The following is a 17888-nucleotide window of genomic DNA, read 5'->3' as shown; positions in this document are numbered from 1 at the left end:
CAGTACAAACAGTTCTACCTGGAGCACTTGGTGGACTGATTGAGTGCGTTTATATCTCTTGGGATGAAACTGTTTCTGAACCATGAGGTTTGTGCAGGTAAGGCTCTGAAGTGTTTGTCGAATGGGAGAAGTTCAAATAGAATGTGCGCGTGGCTGAGGCAGTATGTGCTAGAAGCTGTACCCCGATAATTCTCTCCGCTCTTGACACAATCTGTGGTAGAGCTTTCCGATCAGCTTCTGTAGAGCTGTAATTCCACAGTCGGATACAGTGAGTTAAAATACTCGGTGGTGCACTGAGAGTAACAACACTAAAGCAGCTATAGTATTTGGAATAGTTTGGCCATTCCGTGCACCGTGTGGTTACAGGTTGATTACAATCGGAAGCCTTAAACTAAAAATCAATATACGGTTAATGTCAGTGTTTTTGATAAAGCCGCGTCAGGGATCTGAATCTAAAAAAAATAAAGGGTAGCCTCCCAGGAACAGTAGCACTGCTTTGATGCTGGGTGCCGCCAGTTTGCAAAACCGAGCCGAAAACTTGTGTACGCTATAGTTTGAGCTGGCGTGAGAATGTGCTTGGCTTTACACCAAGTTTAGTTTTTATACATTCCGATGTGAATGTGGTAACAGGTGTACGCAACATTTTTGTGTGTACGCACTGTTTATATATGAGGCCCCTGGTTATTATAGAATTGAACAAAACTGAGTTCCATTATGAACAATGCTGCACATTCTCTCTCTGACACCCTAAAACAGTGTATGTTCCGCCACCAAATACTCGGCAGAAGTTTGTCAAAAAACACTACTGGGTAGCCTTTATACCTGCAGCAATATGCCTTTATAATGCCTTACAATGACTGCCAAGTCAGACATTTTCTTTTCTTTTTTTTTTTTTTCTTTTTGTTTTTAAAGTTTTCTTTATTTTTAGTCATTATGGAGTGTGTTCAGACTATAGTTGTGTGTCTGTGTATCTATGTATTCCATCTCTCACTCTCTCCTTTTAAAAGCCAAATTTCCCCCCAGGGACAAATAAAGATCATAAATCCAGCTCTTATGATTAACTTCTTGTTTGAAGGGGACCAGGCACTGCTTATTACCTGTGCAATACCAATCTACCAGTGAAGTGTGGTGGCGCCAGCATCATGCTCCAGAGTTGTTTTTCAGCAGCATGGACTTGGAGACTAGCCAGGGTTGAGGGAAAACAAAACCAAGTACAGAGATGTCCTTGATGAAAATATGCTCCAGAGCTTTCTGAGGGTTTCAGACTTGATTGAAGGTTCACCTTCTAACAGGTCAATGACCATAAGCACAAAACAAAGACAGTATAGGAGTGGCTTCAGGGCAACTTATGGACATTCCCGGAGTTTTCCAACCTGATCCTGGACTAGAACTTAATTGAACATCTCTGGAGAGTCCTTAAAATAAATGTTCACTGACAGTCTCCAACCAACCTGACAGACCTTCGAAGGATATCCAATAAGATTCCAGGCTGTAATCATTGCCAAAGATGCTTTAAGTAAATGTTGAGTTAAGGATCTGAATACTTGTGTCCATGTAATTATTCAGCTTTTTATCTTCTCTATATATACCAGTAAACCCCCAATTCTCTAAAGAATCGCAAATCCAAGAATGGCAATCACTTTCTGTTCCCTCCGATCTTTGGAGGGATGAAAAATCATGGAGGGTGGGAGCATCCTGGGAAAGTCTTCATTTAATTAAATAAAAATATGTTTATATATTTGTACTAAAGCCGTTTCTTTTTGGAGCCGTCACTCCTTTGGTTCTGGTGTTTCAGAAGCGCATTGTAGGCGCCTTCATTCATTGGTTTTTATCCATGCGGTCTCGTTTTTGTTTTTCTATGGCTGTGTCGTTAGCTAGAAGTCGTTTGCTGTTAGGAATCATAATTGAACTTACTTTTAACACTGAATTATCTTAATGTGATTCAAATAAGCCACACTGACAGCTGCCACAGTGGATTAGAGCACACTGACTGCTGGCACTGTGGAGCTGAGTACTGCTGGCACTGTTGAGGCACACTGACTGTTAGCACTGTGTAGTGGAATAGCTGTTGGCACTGGAGTGGAGAACACTGATTGCTGGTACTGTGGAGTAGCTGACTGCTGGCACTGTCAGTAGTCACCACTACAAGTTTAAATATATCACCATGGGAACTTGTTGGCATGCCCGCTTTACCTCAAGTTTAGTTTACAGGTTGTGTTCTGTTGTTTGGGCGCCACCTACTGACTCTGGGAAGCTGCTGGGTTTGACTCTGGGCCGCTGAGGCGCTGTGTGCGTGCGGTTTCGGTGCCACCTAGTTCTCTGATGGTGACGGCAGCGGATTCGCGTGCTGAAGTGACCATGGCAGTGGATCCGGGCTTGGAGATCTACATTACTAAACGAAGGTTGTATATGCAGTGGTGTGCGCGTTCGGGCGGCGGTTGTATTGTGCACGGCTTGCTTCTGGCCTCTGGCATCCGTGCATATATACAACCTGGCGTGCATGTTTTACCTCAAGTTTAGTTACAGGTTGTGTTGTTTGGGCGCCACCTACCGACTCTGGGAAGCCGCCGGGTTTGTCTGTGGGGCGATGTGCGTGTGCACTTTTGGCATGGCTTGCTGAGGCACTGTGTGCGTGCGTTTTCGGTACGGCTTGCTTCTGGCATCTGGCATCCGTGCATATATACAACCTTCGTTTAGTAATGTAGGCCTGCCGTGCACGCTTTACCTCAAGTTTAGTTTACAGGTTGTGTTGTTTGGGCGCCACCTACTGACTCTGGGAAGCCGCTGGGTTTGACTCTGAGGCACTGTGTGTGTGCAGTTTCGGCACGGCTTGCTGAGGCGCTGTGCGTGTGCGCTTTCGGCACGGCTTGCATCTGGCATCCGTGCATATATACAACCTTTGTTTAGTAATATAGATATAAAATACAATGCCTGTCTGTCCACTTTTCACAAGAGAACTACTTAACGGATTTAGATCAGTTTTTTTTCTATAATTTGCTTGAACATTCCGCTTGATTTTGCGACTTCTCTCATCACACTAAATATCATAGTTCGCTTGCAGGAGAGATTTGTTCATGCTAATCTGAGACAGAGCCTGCGGACCAAGGGGAGGGGGAAGCGTGACGTCAGGAGTGGGGAGTTGGGCGGGGCCCTCCTTACTGACTTGCCAGCCTCATTCTGAGTCTGCCTGCCTCTTGCCACGTTTCCTCCACTTTGTAACGGCCGACCCCTTACCCGGCCGGCAGCTACACTTCCAAGACCTGTGGCCTGGATAAACTACTGAGCTGAATCTAAATAACAAGCCGTACCTCTAACAAATGAAAATTTTCCCCACGTTCTACGGTTTAAACAAGCATGCAAAAACAGATATGTAAAAATAGGTGATTAGTTGTATTAAATGAAACAATAACAAGAAAAAAGGCAAAATAAGCAAATAGAAAAAAAATATCCCTCCACCAAAGCAACAACGTGACACCACCAGAGATATATACACACACACAATAAACCCTCCTTTGCCCTTGTAACATATAACAACAATGAATGAGATACGGGAATGAATGGTCGTGAACTTGAGTCCGATTATACAATTGTCCTGAATGCAGATGACTGGTTGACAGATATGTGGAGTGTTTGTATTTCCCGGAACAAATGGAACAGCCTCACTGTGAATCCTCGGCGCGTGGTGGATGATGTAGTCCGACCCCGGGGTCTCTCGTGATGAGGGTGTTGAAGTAAGTCCGGCGGAATGAAAAACAAACTGGATGCAATGGCGCGCTGTGGTAAACAGCAGGTACGTTGATGCGTTGTTGTGAAATGTGATCCTCCTTCTCTCTCCTCTCCGTTTCCTCCTGATTGCTTAAATAGTACTGGCGGAAGTAATTGATTGTGATTGAAAACAGGTGCTTTCCAGTTTGGGGCTGCAGTCTCTTTCCATCATCCGTCCCCCTTGTAATTTATGGGGACGACATTCACTGATGCACACATTAAACAGCAAATGGGACGATGAAAACAAAACGCACTTAGCACAAACATTGACAACACTATTACTACTATGTAGCTCTGCTACAACTTAACTAGCAATACTCGTTTGTTTATTGATTTTTAAGGTTTCACTACTTTGCGGGCTGAGCCATGGGGGACAGCAAGTTTTTAATAAATTTACAAAACTTTCTCAAATCCTGTTTTTACTTTATCATTATTGGTTATTGAGTGTTGTTTGATGTAGGGGGAAAATTATCTTACTTTTAGCACAAGGCTGAAAAACAGTAAAATGTCAAAAACGTGAAGATATCTACTTTGAAGTAATACATTTTATTTATATAGCGCTGTTTCCATGCTCAAAGCACTTCAGAGTTTAAGAAGGAACGGCAGGGTATACAGTATATAGCATTGTACTAAACCAGATAAATAAATAAAAAAGATTAAGACAATAAATTCATAGAAAAAGCCTAACAGACAACATAATTTATGGCGTAGCGCACACACACATACAGGTTACTGTACATGAGAATCTTGACATAGAGGTAATCTGAGCGAGGGGTAATAAAGTCAGGTAAAGCTAAAAGCCTTCCTGAACAGATGAGTTTTGAGTTGTTTTTATTAAAAGAATTCATGGAGTCAGCCGACCTGATTAATTTCAGTAGGTCATTCCAGAGTCTGGGCGCTATACAGCTGAAGGCTCTGTCACCCATGGAGTGTAGATTAGTGTGAGGCACAATAAGATTTCCAGAATCAGAGGACCTTAGTGGGCGGACAGGCACATAGTGATGGAGAAGGTCACTGATGTAGTTTGGTGCAAGGTCATTAAAGGCTTTGTAGGTTATTAGTAGGATTTTATATTCGATTCTGTAAGACACAGGGAGCCAGTGAAGGCGGAGCAGGATGGGTGTTATGTGCTTGCTGCTGCTGGTTTGAGTAAGGACTCTTGCAGCCGAGTTTTGATTAAGCTGGAGGTGTGATATATAAGATTAGAAGGGGCACCTGCCAGTAGGGAATTACAATAATCGATGCGGGATGTGATAAAAGCATGGACGAGTTTCTCAGCATTAGAAAAGGAGAGGAAGGAGCGAACACGGGATATGTTACAGAGGTGAAAGTAAAAGTTTCTTAATGTGATTTATGTGGGCGGAATAAGAAAGGGAGGAATCAAAAATGACACCAAGATTCTTTGCAGTAAAGACCTGTCTTATGAGATAACTGCCAAGATGGACTGGGAAAGAGCTCATTTTATTTAGTTGCACTTTAGTCCCAATTTGCAGGAGTTCAGATTTGTTGAAATTTAATTTTAAAGAGTTCTGTTCCATCCAGGTATTAATTTCACTGAGGTAGGTTGTGAGCTGAGAAAGCTCTGATGAAGTTCCACTTTTAACGTTGAAATAGAGTTGAGTATCATCTGCATAAAAATGATAACCCAGTCCAAAGCTACGAATAATATGGCTAAGGGGAAAGCATATAAATACAGAAGAGAAGAGGGCCGAGGACAGAGCCCTGAGGAACTGCTTGTGTGACTGGCACTGAGCTAGTACATGGGGATTTTCCTGACCAGTGAGGTTAGAGGAGATAGTGAGTTGGATATTATACTAGTTCTGAACAGCAGAACTGTGGTGGAATTTCTTTTGTCATCTCACCTTATTGTCCCTAGTTTTCACCCAGAGGAACTGTAGACTTTAGTCTGGTCTTCTCAGCCTATTCCACCTGTAGTTTTACAAGAAGACAAAATAATTTGGCCGCTAACTCATTTTATTAGTAGAAGGATTTCAGTCATACACACAACATATTAGCTCATTGTAGTTAATTGATGCTATTATGCATAGTTTAAGTTTGTTTTTTTTTTTTTCCAGATTTGCAAAAAGGTATTTCAAGTATGCACCACCAGTATTTCAAAGACTCTTTTTCACAAGTTTACAGTCTGCCTCAACCCAGTATGGCAGGAAACGTATGAAATTACGAGACTTGATGGAAGCAACGTTTAGGTATCTGAAACATGATACAGCATTTTTTAAGAACCTGTGGGACTGGAGTGTATGTTTATCATTACTTCGTACAAGTGATGTCTTCGTCAGATGGTTTGTATTAATTTAAATCTTGATTAATGTTTGTTAATATGTATGTTTTAGTACATTATTCGTGGAGGCAAACTTGCAAAAGTCTTTTCTGAATGGATGTATACAATTTATTATTTATTCTGTGTTAAAAAATAATTAAAGCCATTTATGTTGTTAGTTATGTAGAAAAATAATTATTGGTGTTTTGCATATTTTACTTTTTTATAGGTATACAGCATGTTGTCTGACTGTTATCTCCAATATGACAGAAGTAGAAAAAAATATGTTTTTCCAAAAGTATTTCAACAGTGATGAGATGTTGGATCTTAAAATAAAGTAAGTTACTAGAATTCTTGTTATTACAAGGAAAAAAATTATGGAATGAATGTAAAATGACCGTCTGCTGATCTTGCCAGTATAATATTTTTCCCCCCCTAAATAAAAAAGAAAAAAAAACAAAACAAAATCTAGTATGTGATCAGGATTAAAATTCAGTTAGTCCATCTCATCCCCTGCTGGCATTAACAACAGTAAATTAATCTTGTCATCTAGGCCAGGCATGTCAAACTCACTACCATTGGTGGGCCGCTTCGACTGCCATACGTGCGTCAGAGGCCTGCAGTGTAACATACTGAAAACTTTAAAAAATGGAATGCTTAAAGTTTAAAGAAAAGCAATTTATTTCCATACAGTCTCCGTACAACAGCGTACAATTAGTCTTAGCCTCTTAGCTAGGTCCTTATATTATTATAATTTATTCATTACATTATATTCATTGCTTATATACTGTAGGAGTTTTACAGTGTGAGATCTATTTCTTTTGTCCCGACACTTGGCATCTCTTGTTAGTAACTAGTTCGTCAATATCAGGCTTGAAATCTTGTGCAGCTGCAACTTTTATGAGGGATGAAAGGTGCTCGATGGTAAGTCTTGAGCGATGTGGGGTTTTGGTAGCTTTCATTAACGAAAACAATTGCTCATAAAGGTAAGTTCTTCAGAACATAGACAGTATTCTCGATGCCAACTTATGGATCTGCACATACGAGGGTGGCAGGAAAGCATACAAGCCTGGCACACCAACTTCGTTGTATTTTGCCTTCAGAATAGAATCTGACTTCAGTTCAGTCAATTCTGTTTGGATATTCTCAGGCGCATTCTCAACGTTGTAAGAGTATGGTGAACTGAAATTACGAAAACACTCACTGAATTAATTGCTCAGTAATTCAAGTTGGAAAACAAATCCTCCAAAAATCAAATTTTACTTTACTAAGTTTACTTCAAAGTTTATATTGTAAAATAAGCCGATATGCAAAAAGCCCCCTGACCTACACTAATTTTACAAACTCAAAATCACAAACATTTGTTAATAAACAACTCGCCAACTTCTCGCGTCCACTTCAGATCTTCAGCTGTAATCTGCACTAACTGTTCGTTACAATACTAGTACAAAATTACATAAAACTACAGCGAAAAAAAAGTGAAAGTATGCAAGCTATATGCAAGCTACTCATGATGGTCAGTTCTGCCCAGTGGCCAGTCTCAGCAGCCCAATCAATAGTGTAGCCTGCCAGGGGCGGCTCTAGGCTCGTGGCGGCCCTGGGCAGAGAAAGAATCGATGGCCCCTTCGCCCGCCAATGTCAATATGGTATCTTATGCACGACGGATAGCCACGTCCGTTGCGGACACAGCATAGTCACCTCGTGCTCATGTCATGCACCTATATGCGTGTGTCCGTAACTTGAAAACTAAGTGGCGGCCCATGATATTCTCATCACGGTACAACGTTATAATACTACATATAGCTTACTGCTCTGACTCGAGCGACATTAGTAAATACAGTGTACTAATTAACAAGAAACACAATATTTTTCGGACACATTGCCGTCAGGTGTGTCGTTATTTTGTTTTTCTGTTTTATATTCAATATACTGTGTTTTGGCGTGGCGGCCCCGTGCAGGTGCACAGATTGCACATGCCTAAGGCCGCCCCTGCTGCCAGGCTGCTGCAGCCTAGCACTTCAGTTGCGACGTTGTGGCTCATTAACTTTGGACAAGGCTCGTGGCTATACTAGTGGATGACGTTTCCGGTACCGTAATGCCATGGGAAAACGCGCTTTTGTCAGAAGGCAGAAGTAAGAAAAGTCAGTAAGTAACGCCAAAGATGCAGAATGATTCATTCACAAACGATAGTAATCATTTTGGGCAAGTTTAGTGCTAACTAGGATCTGTCATGTAGGCCGCACAGATTTCTGCCTGATCTAGGCAGTTAAGAATTTTGTATGGTAATGGTATTTTAGATGGGTTAAAACATTTGCAGCATTTAAATTTATTTTAGCTAAATTTAAAGAAGACATAAATAGAAAGCATTTTCTTACTCTTAAGATTGATGTTGTTTTGCCAGACATCCTGAATTAAAGAAATTTTGCCCAATAAAGTGGTTTGAGAATATTATGTTTTGTAATATTTGCTGGTTAATATGTTTATACAGCAGGTAATGAGGCTGCTTTACATGCTTGGATCTTGTTCTCTTTGCTCCAGGTGGAGTTTGTTTTTCTCTTTTTCCCATCCCAGAATTTTTAAAACTATTTGTTGTCTTTTTTTGGATATGTGACCATGAACTACAGAGACCAAACATTTTGTTATCAAAAATTGCTTAATTAGCACTTACTTATGTCTGCTTTAAAAATACGTAGGCTTTAAATATACTGTAAAAAGTGACGATAAAAATGGAGAACGAGTGTAGTCAGTTTTTATTTTGATACACTACTCTGTCTGCAGAGATATAGCACTATAATGCCACTCTACTGTTTTGATAAGCTACTGTGTCTAAATGGAAAGTAGCTTAAATTTAATATTACCATACTCGTGAATGATTTGTTAGGTATGACAGTTTTCAGTTTAAGTTGTAAAGTCATCAGCGTTAAGTACTTGTAGTTCATGTGTGCTCTGGACCTCTTATTACTTTGTTTTGCACAACAATAGTACTAAACAACACAGCATGTTATTTGTATAAATGTATCTTTATATGGCTTACTTCATTGAAATTGTTGCAGTATTTACCTTAAATATGTGGACAGCAGTTTTAAAAGGCAAGTGTACTGGATGATCAAAATTGTTGCTGATTTAAGCTGAGTAGAATTGATTATGAAAAAAATGTAGATCTTTAGTCTTTATATTAAATGCTATGATTTAAAGAATTATAATAGGCAATAGGTGATAATTTATTTAAATAGTGAATGTCAGCCTAACCCTAGATAATAAATCTCCATGCCTGTAAGTTCCCTGACCTGCTTGCAGCTCTCTTTAGGCAGTCAGATACCATTTTTAATTCAATCAAACCCTGTTCAGACCACCTGAAGACGTTGTCCTTATCCCATTTCTACTCTTTTTTTTTTTTTTTGCTATTTTTATTTTTTCTTCAATTAAATTTTTCTCCATTTGAGTATTCATAGTGTTCAAACATAAGAGTGGGACATTTTTTTTTCTGTTACTACAATATTTAAACAGATTGTCTGATCTAATGGTTCTAATTGAGAATACCAAAAATTGTTTGTAAAGGTTGTAGTTATAGTTAAAGTGAAACCTGTAACTGTAAATATGAAAATGTCTGTAACTGTGAGCTTTTTTCTGATTGCCATTCCTCGTTTATTTTGAATTTTTTATTTTACATATATAATTTATTTCTCAAATCCTCTTGCAGTTTTCATTGTGGATTTTTTGCTTGTTTTGTAAAACCACTAATAAACATATTAATGTTTTTATATTTAGGACACTTGAAGAAGCACAACAATTAAATCTTGAAAAAGCCTTAACTCTGGCAAACGCAGAAAGTGCCTTTTGGCATTGCGAGGAAAAACAGAAACCTACCAGATGTCAAATTGTGTCTGATGACCTTTCTAAAAATGTTGTTGCTGTATGTGGTGTAGTTTTGACGAAAATAAACCCACCTGAATCAGAAAAAGTAAGTATTTCTAATGTAATCTCAACAGTTGTTTGATAAAGCTTGGATTTCTGTCAAAGCAGGCCAAATTAAGTAACTCACAATTTAAATGTAAATATTGCAGTGCTATAGGGTGAGCATTTGCTTAAGACAGCATTAAAACTAAATGTGACAGCAGTGAGATTTGCTAAAAGCATTTATTTTATAATAAGATTGATCTATTTAAACTTTTTTTATGCTTGCACCCAGCATTCTTTATAGGACACAAATAGATATTTGCCGTATTTTGTTTTCTTTTGACACGCAGTATTTGAGGATAATTTTTTTTTGTTCATTTTGTTGTTGATTCTGGTTTCTGATTCATGGCACAGACCTCTTGATATCACTGTAATAATGTTTTAATTCTGTGGAAAGTGAATGATTTAAGAAGTGCTTGTTTTTCAGATTTTAGTGAGTCTTTTCAGTTATGTTATCCATATATACATATTACTGATGAAAGATATTGCAGGTTTATAATAACCAGTACAGAACCATAAATTTTTGTCTCTTACAGTTGTTTACTAAGATATACACTTGAATAACAAATCAGACTTCAGGCCCTTTTTTTTTTTTTTTTTTTTTTGGCTACTTATTGTTCCCGAGCTTAGAACCTACAGAGGATATTAGGCTTTAGCCTAAAATTACATATACACTAGTAATATTTAATGCCTTGTTTGCTTATTAATACAAGTGTTTTGCTCTGTGTTTAGAGAAAAAAATGTAAAAAGCACAAAAAATTCCATTCATTTTTTGTCTATTTAACAGGAGATTACTAATCTTGTGTTAGTTGATTCTACCTGTCGGAGCCTTCAAAGTCTGGCTATGGCTGTTGCTTCTCAGAAGCCTGTCTTATTGGAAGGGGCCATAGGCAGCGGCAAAACTGTGATTCTTGAGCACCTGGCTGCTGTTACAGGCAGGGGGAAGACGCCCTACTTTCTGAAAGTTCAACTAGGAGACCAAACAGACAGCAAAGTAAGAAAATTGCATGCAAATGATAAAGTTTAGAAAGTATAGTAATTGGTAAGTTATGTGAATGGTATATGTTGCTATAGATATCAAAACATTCAATATTAAGTATTTTACTACACAATTAGGAGGTGTAACTGGACTCTGTGTCCAAACTTCGTTTTGTTTGTTTTTACTAGGTATTTTCTCTTTTTAAAACCATATCCTTCAGTAATTCTTGTTGAGAAAGAACACTGTTTTGTAGTGTTAATTTTGTTTACAATAATAAACCACAGATAGTGAGAACAGTGTATACTTTAGTTAATGCATCACATAATACATAAATGTTCTAACATTGTTGAAAAATTTTTGAAGTTGTCACAGCATAACATCTGGTTACCTTGAGAGACTGTTATATAAAGGGCAAATCACAGGTAATATGATGTTACTTAAGCAGAAGTACCACAAAGAAGAATCCTAAAGGTTTTGAATTTGTTCATTCATCAATTTATTGTGTCGAATGCTTAGTTCAATAAACAGTAACTGGACTTTGGATCCTATTACCGCAGCATTGGATGCCAAGCTTATTAAGGGGCACACTTGGTAACACTAGATCAGTTTAGAAATGGCAGTTAACTTTATAACTTACTTGTCTCAGATGTGCAGGGAAACTGTCACACCAAGAAAACATCAATACTGACATGGGGCAAATGAGCAAATTCCACATTCTCTTTGAATCATTCCTGGTTTTCTATGAGCTGATAGATAAATATATTAACCACTGCATCACTGGGATTCCCTAAACAGATTTTCTTTCTCTCTAAATAGATGCTCCTTGGAATGTATCGTTGTACAAGTGTTCCTGGAGAATTTGTCTGGCAACCTGGTACTCTTACTCAAGCTGTTACACATGGACACTGGATAGTACTAGAAGATATTGACTATGCACCTTTGGATGTGGTGGGAATTTAGTTTTAGTACTAGTGTTTTTAAAATTTTGTAACAAACTCTTGCTGTCCAAAAGACTATATAATAAATTTTTACATGTATCTTTTCGTCATGAAATTGCTACACATTGTATTTCCCTATTTTCTCACTGTGAATGTTTGCTGTAAGACAAAATGTAAATATACACCTAATATTACTGACCACTGGGCTGAAAAAGATAAAAGGTCTAATTTATATTGAAATTTGTTGAATCTGCATTTTTGCAGAACAAGCTGAAACTAAGATTTTATTATTTATTTTAGATTTCCGTACTCATTCCTCTTCTGGAAAGTGGAAACCTATTAATCCCAGGAAGGGGTGATTGCATTCCAGTGTCTCCAGGATTTCAGTTCTTTGCTACTCGCAGGTAAGGTATCAGTTAAGCTGTCTAATAAAGCTTCTGTTTCTTCATTGATGTACATTTGGGTCGTCTTCTGTAGCTTTTTTAGTTCTGACATTTTGTTGTTCAAATTCTAATCTATTACCAACACCAGTGTACTTTGTTTTTGCAAGAGTAGCAAACCGTGTTTATTCGTCAATTTCAGGAAATTCTTATTGGGTAAGGCATGTGACATAAGTATGTCTAACTTCTGTTTTGTGCTTTGAAATCATTTCAGTTTTTATATCTGGTGTTGTCTGACTCACCGATACATGAAGATCCCTACATATGATATACTGTTCGACTCGACTTGATGTCTAGTCATGCAAGACATCAAGCTTTTTGGGGTTCCACCCATTACTGGCTTCTCAACCTAATCTAACCCCCACAATCCTCATGTTTAGGCATTTTTTTATCATATTTTGTGTAGGAAATTACACCCTTATGATAAAAAGTCAGTCAATAGGTGTCTTCATCAAAATTAATCAGAAGGACCTAAAACTTTGAATACTAAATCAACCAACCCCTTTGGTTCACCCCTCAAGGGTAATTGGGGGGGGGGGGGGGTGTCAATATTTACTCCTTTTCACAAAACTTTGAAAAAAAATTAGGATTGGCAACATAGGCATGTGAGAACTGTCGTTTTATGCTATCACAAATATAGTAGAATTTTTGACATTTGATTCTTTACCATTCATTGATCCTAGCCCTATAACAGCTAGTCCCAGGAGTTTAAAAATTGCAAATTTTAAACATAAGCATGTTGGGTATCAGCTTAGATTATTTCAAAGTCCGTGTTTATGAAGATGGTTATTTTTGATTCTTTACTAGGTTTCTCATCTTCTCTGGATCTCAGTGGGTGTAAAATGACAAATGTCTGTTACAATTGAAAATATTTAGACTTTACATTTAAATTAAAACACTAATTTTAATATTTAAATATTTAATACAGCTGTTCTGGTCTATTGTTTACTTCTACCCATGAAGTATATCATTATGTTTCTATGAACAACTATGCTAATTCAGACTTCTTTTTCCAGATTGTATAGCAGTGCAAGTGGTTTATATAGACAGCAGAATACCAATGCAAGTTTGCTGGACAAACTCTGGAAAAAAATTCATTTGGACAACATGAGTCGTGACGAACTTAAGGAAGTAGGTATTTTATATCTTTTACATTTTTCAGCATATTGTTTAAAGGGTTACATTAGCTAATTAAATGTATTTGTATTTTTGTTTTGGAATCGCACCACAAGCCATCCCAGTTCACACATTTACACTGTGGTAACTGCAGATGTGAGCCACAAACTCTAAATTTCTGGAGCTTAGAATTAGCTCATTACAGTGTGAGCTAAAGTAGAACTCCTAGTCTCAACTGTGCAAAGACTTCTTCTAAGCACTGTTAGCAGAGTGTTTGTAATATCAACTGAGCTTTCCACTCAGCCTCTACCTTTTCTGCCATGCACCACCTCACAGTTTCCTCAAAAAATATGCTTTTAAGTATTCATTTTTTTCTGCTCTGAGTATTGACATATAAGATGCTGCTTTTATTTAGAGGTTTGTGGGGGCCGCTTTCATATCTGACACCTGCCTGCCTCTGAAAATTCAGATCTTCACTGGATGTTTTACCATAATGTGATTTATTTATATTTTTTGTTCTCTTCTAGTTCTGTTCTGTGTTCTTACATTTGCTTGCAGTACAGAGTAATTTGTTTGGCAAGTGCACTCAAAATGTAGTCTTTCTTTGTAGCACTATTAGCAAATGTCAAGTATTAGCTGTCGTGTTGTTTCAGGGATTATCACTGTTTCTACACAATTCTTTTTCTTTCATCCCTGCAAGTTAGTGGAGAGCTGCAGTCTGAAGGCAATGTGTATGCATTTTCCACCCTACAGAGTGTGCAAAGAAGTATTCTCTGCTGTCTGTCTGTTGCATATCATTAGATCTACTGTAGCAAAATTTAAAAATTTGTAGCAAAGATTAGAATTGATCATATTTTCTAACCTCTGATTCAAAATAGCCCTAGCCTTACTCTTTGACTAGCTTAATACATTGCACTTTTTAAATAGAAATGTCCTGGAAGTGTCCTGTGAAGAGAGATGCTCAGGCCACTATTCTACCATTTCTTCCAGCTCAAATAATGATGCTCATCTCTGGATGTTAGCCAGCATTTTAGAAAATAATTTAGCAGTAAAATAATTTTGGCAGTATTGGAAAGGAGGATACTCTACTTAGAATAACAAATATGAAAGTTATTCAGGTAGCTACTATATACGTTTTATCATTGGCAAATCCAAATGGTAATAAATCTTTCAGTAGGACATCCATAATATTTCTTTAACTTTCTTAGTGGACTAGGGCTGTATCAGTTAATGTTTAAATCAGTGTAACTGAACTGTAGATTGTTTAAGAAATTGAAAAATACAATTAATTGATAAACACAAGGATTGTAGAAGTATGATGCTTGCTTATATCACAAAAGACTGAACAGAAGATTGATGAGACAAATAAGAGTAATTTCACGGACCACATTTAGTTTGTCTGTAATTAGTTTTTTGAGAAGTTCTGAAGTGTTGACTTTTCAGGTCCATAGTAGTGTTTGCTTTAGTTTGCATTTGCTGCTTCTGTAGCTGTAAATAAACATCTTTTAGAAGGAAATGCAGGATGTTGTGTCATGAGGTGTAATTCGATTTATGGTGTTTTGAATTCAGAAAGTATACAAAAGGTAAAACTTGACACGGCACAGTTGTTGCGGATACTTAAATTCATCTTGTTTAATCTGTGTTCCACTGAAGAACTGTGAAATTAGTACATGCCTGCTGCTGAACTCGGTCTTGTTTTAACTGGGTCCTTCTGTGTGGTGTTTATCTGATCTTCTTAACACTAGAATTACCAGAGCCTACGAAAAAACTTGTAGATCCGTCCAACCTTAAATCGCTTCACACTTCTCCATCAGCGTCTTTTGTCTTGTAAATGTGTTGATAAGCAGCAAGCAGCCTACTATCATATCCCCCACCACCGCACAGTTTTCTCAGCTCAAATCTGTTTACCTGCGTGTCAGTTGCTTGGAGTTGTATAGAGTGAGAAGTCAAGCAAAATGACACCTTTTATAAATACTATATCGTTATTTGGAACACATGCATTTCATGTGTGTTCCGTGTCTACAACGATCTATGTAAACACATCGTTAAAACAAACGTTTTTCATGTTTTAGTAATAATTGACAAAATGTAGACATGAAGTTTATAATGTGTGAAGCCTGAAGTCCAAATATCAAAGAAACACTTTCACAAAAGGTACAAATATAACAGAACAAGTGCGCTTTTATTCAAAAATATAACTGCAGAAAAAGAACTCGTGTTAGGGTGACACGCATTTACTACGACCGCTAGTATCAGCGGTTAGTAACGGTATCAGCGGTTGACTTGTAATCAAAACTTCACGGGTTCAATCCCCGACGAGTCTGATTTGAGAAGTGAGCTGCTAGTATTCTTACTATTTTAGAATAAAAACATACATTTGATTTCAATCTGTAACAGCCAGTGTAAATATATGATACTTGTAAAGATTAGCTTTGTTTTTTTTTATTTTTTTAATTCAGTTTCATTCTCTCAGTTGCGTTCGCGATTCCATACTACCCCCATCCAACCCCCTCTAAAGACGCGCTATAGCTCTGCAGTCTACTTGTGACTTTACGCTGTAGGAAGTAAGTAAATAAACCAAGGTAAATAAGTAACATTCGATCTGGCTCTTACTGTATATACAAAGTACAGTGACGGCAGCTTCCACCTGCAGCTATAGACTCTTCAGTTCGCAAGCGACTCTCCAAGCTAGTCTGACTGCATTCTCGTACCAATGCTTGCGAACTGAAGTGTCTGCGTGCACTTTTCATGGCATTACACGTGTATTTTTTGAGCATGCCCGTGTCGCTCAAACATAGGAAGCTCTGCAGTGTACTTGTGACTTTACGCTGTAGGAAGTAAGTAACTAAATCCAAATAAATAACATTCGATCTGGCTTTTATGTAAGTAACATATAAATGTTGATGTACAAGTATAACAAAACAAGTGCACTTTTATTCAAGACTATAACTGAAGAAAAAAGAAAGCAAGTTACAGTAGGTGGTTGATACGACAGCTTGCGTGGTTCAATGCTAAGAACTGCTGATTTCCGTTCTGTGCTATATAAAATCATCACATTCAAATATTAACAGTTCCCACACACCCAAGGACTGTCCTTCCTACATTTACGACGTGTACTTGTTGCAGTGTGTACACCTCTTTGTGCTGTGGTTCCTATACACTGAACGAGCACCTGGCACTGTACTTTCTTCCCTGGGGGAAGCTGAGGTCTTAGGACTGAAGCTTGTTGATGATGCATCATCTTTTCTTTTTCCATCGCCTTTCCATATGTTCCTTTAGGGGGCGATATAGCTCCCTAGTTGGAATAAGTTCTTTTGTAATTGCTGCGTTTTAAGTAACCGAAAACTATATAGATATGATATTAAAAGGCGATATCACTCCCATAGTGATACGGCGGTAAAAATCACATAAGAGAAAATAACTTAGCTTTCTTTACTGACGATTTACACGGCATTACAGATGAGGAAGCCATGACAAACTTTATCAAGGTGGGATCTTGATCTATACAGTCTGCCCTCTTTCGTCACTGCGCTGAAAGGATTTTCAGGACAGATGACATCATCCGTCCTTCGGCTTCGAAGTGTTTGGGTGCAGTCCAGTCTTATATACTGTCTTCTCCACGTGTAGGCCCGCCCTTGGTTTCCAAACAAGGAAAGGAAAGGATTCCATTTCATCTCTAACATACAGGAATAGTACAATGCCTATTTTTGCAGTTGTCCACTTCATTCTCCAAATGCTAGACTAGCAGTTTCTAAATGCTGACAGCCCCTTTGTGCTAACTTTGTCCTGCACATATGAGTGAATTTATAAAATAATTTTTTGTACAGAGCACTGTCTTCTTGTTACACCATGCTCAAAAAATACATGTGTAATGCCACGAAAAGTGCATGCAGACACTTTAGTTCGCAAGCATAGGTGCGAGAATGCAGTCACTTTTTTTTAGGGCACATACACTGTCCAGATGTAAACACTAGCTTGGAGAGTCGCTTGCGAACTGAAGAGTCTATAGCTGCAGGTGGAAGCTGCCGTCGCTGTACTTTGTATATAAGAGCCAGATCGAATGTTATTTACTTATTTGCCTTAGTTTATTTACTTACTTCCTACAGCGTAAAGTCACAAGTAAGTAGACTGCAGAGCTATAGCGCATCTTTATGTGAAAACAGCAGTGTCAGATTGGAGGGGAGGGGGGGGGGGGGGGGGATGTTGTAGGGTGGAATTGTGAACGCGACTGAGAGAATGAAACTGAATTAAAAAAAAAAAGCTAATCTTTATAAGTATCATATATTTACACGACTGTTACAGACTGAAATCAAATGTATGTTTTTATTCTAAAATAGTAAGAATAGCAGCTCACTTCTCAAAATGGACTTGTCAGGGATTGAACCCGTGAAGTTTTGATTACCAGTCAACCGCTG

At 38.1% G+C, this 17888-nt stretch overlaps 1 protein-coding gene across 2 annotated transcripts in view; it reads left to right on the top strand.

Annotated features, from left to right (window-relative positions):
• mdn1 (midasin AAA ATPase 1) overlaps window positions 1-17888 on the top strand; it is a 306186-nt gene that overhangs the window by 13708 nt on the left and 274590 nt on the right. For both annotated transcript variants that reach the window (XM_028791087.2, XM_051925449.1), the window contains exons 3-9: window positions 5841-6065; window positions 6273-6380; window positions 9812-10004; window positions 10788-10994; window positions 11796-11927; window positions 12218-12321; window positions 13374-13488. In XM_028791087.2, the coding sequence (XP_028646920.2) occupies window positions 5841-6065; window positions 6273-6380; window positions 9812-10004; window positions 10788-10994; window positions 11796-11927; window positions 12218-12321; window positions 13374-13488 (1084 nt within the window). The remainder of the gene's footprint in view (window positions 1-5840; window positions 6066-6272; window positions 6381-9811; window positions 10005-10787; window positions 10995-11795; window positions 11928-12217; window positions 12322-13373; window positions 13489-17888) is intronic.

This window comes from Erpetoichthys calabaricus, chromosome 3, assembly GCF_900747795.2.
Source record: "Erpetoichthys calabaricus chromosome 3, fErpCal1.3, whole genome shotgun sequence".
NCBI lineage: Eukaryota > Metazoa > Chordata > Cladistia > Polypteriformes > Polypteridae > Erpetoichthys > Erpetoichthys calabaricus.
Note: the sequence above shows the minus strand (reverse complement) of the source record. Positions and strands in the feature narration are given on the sequence as shown.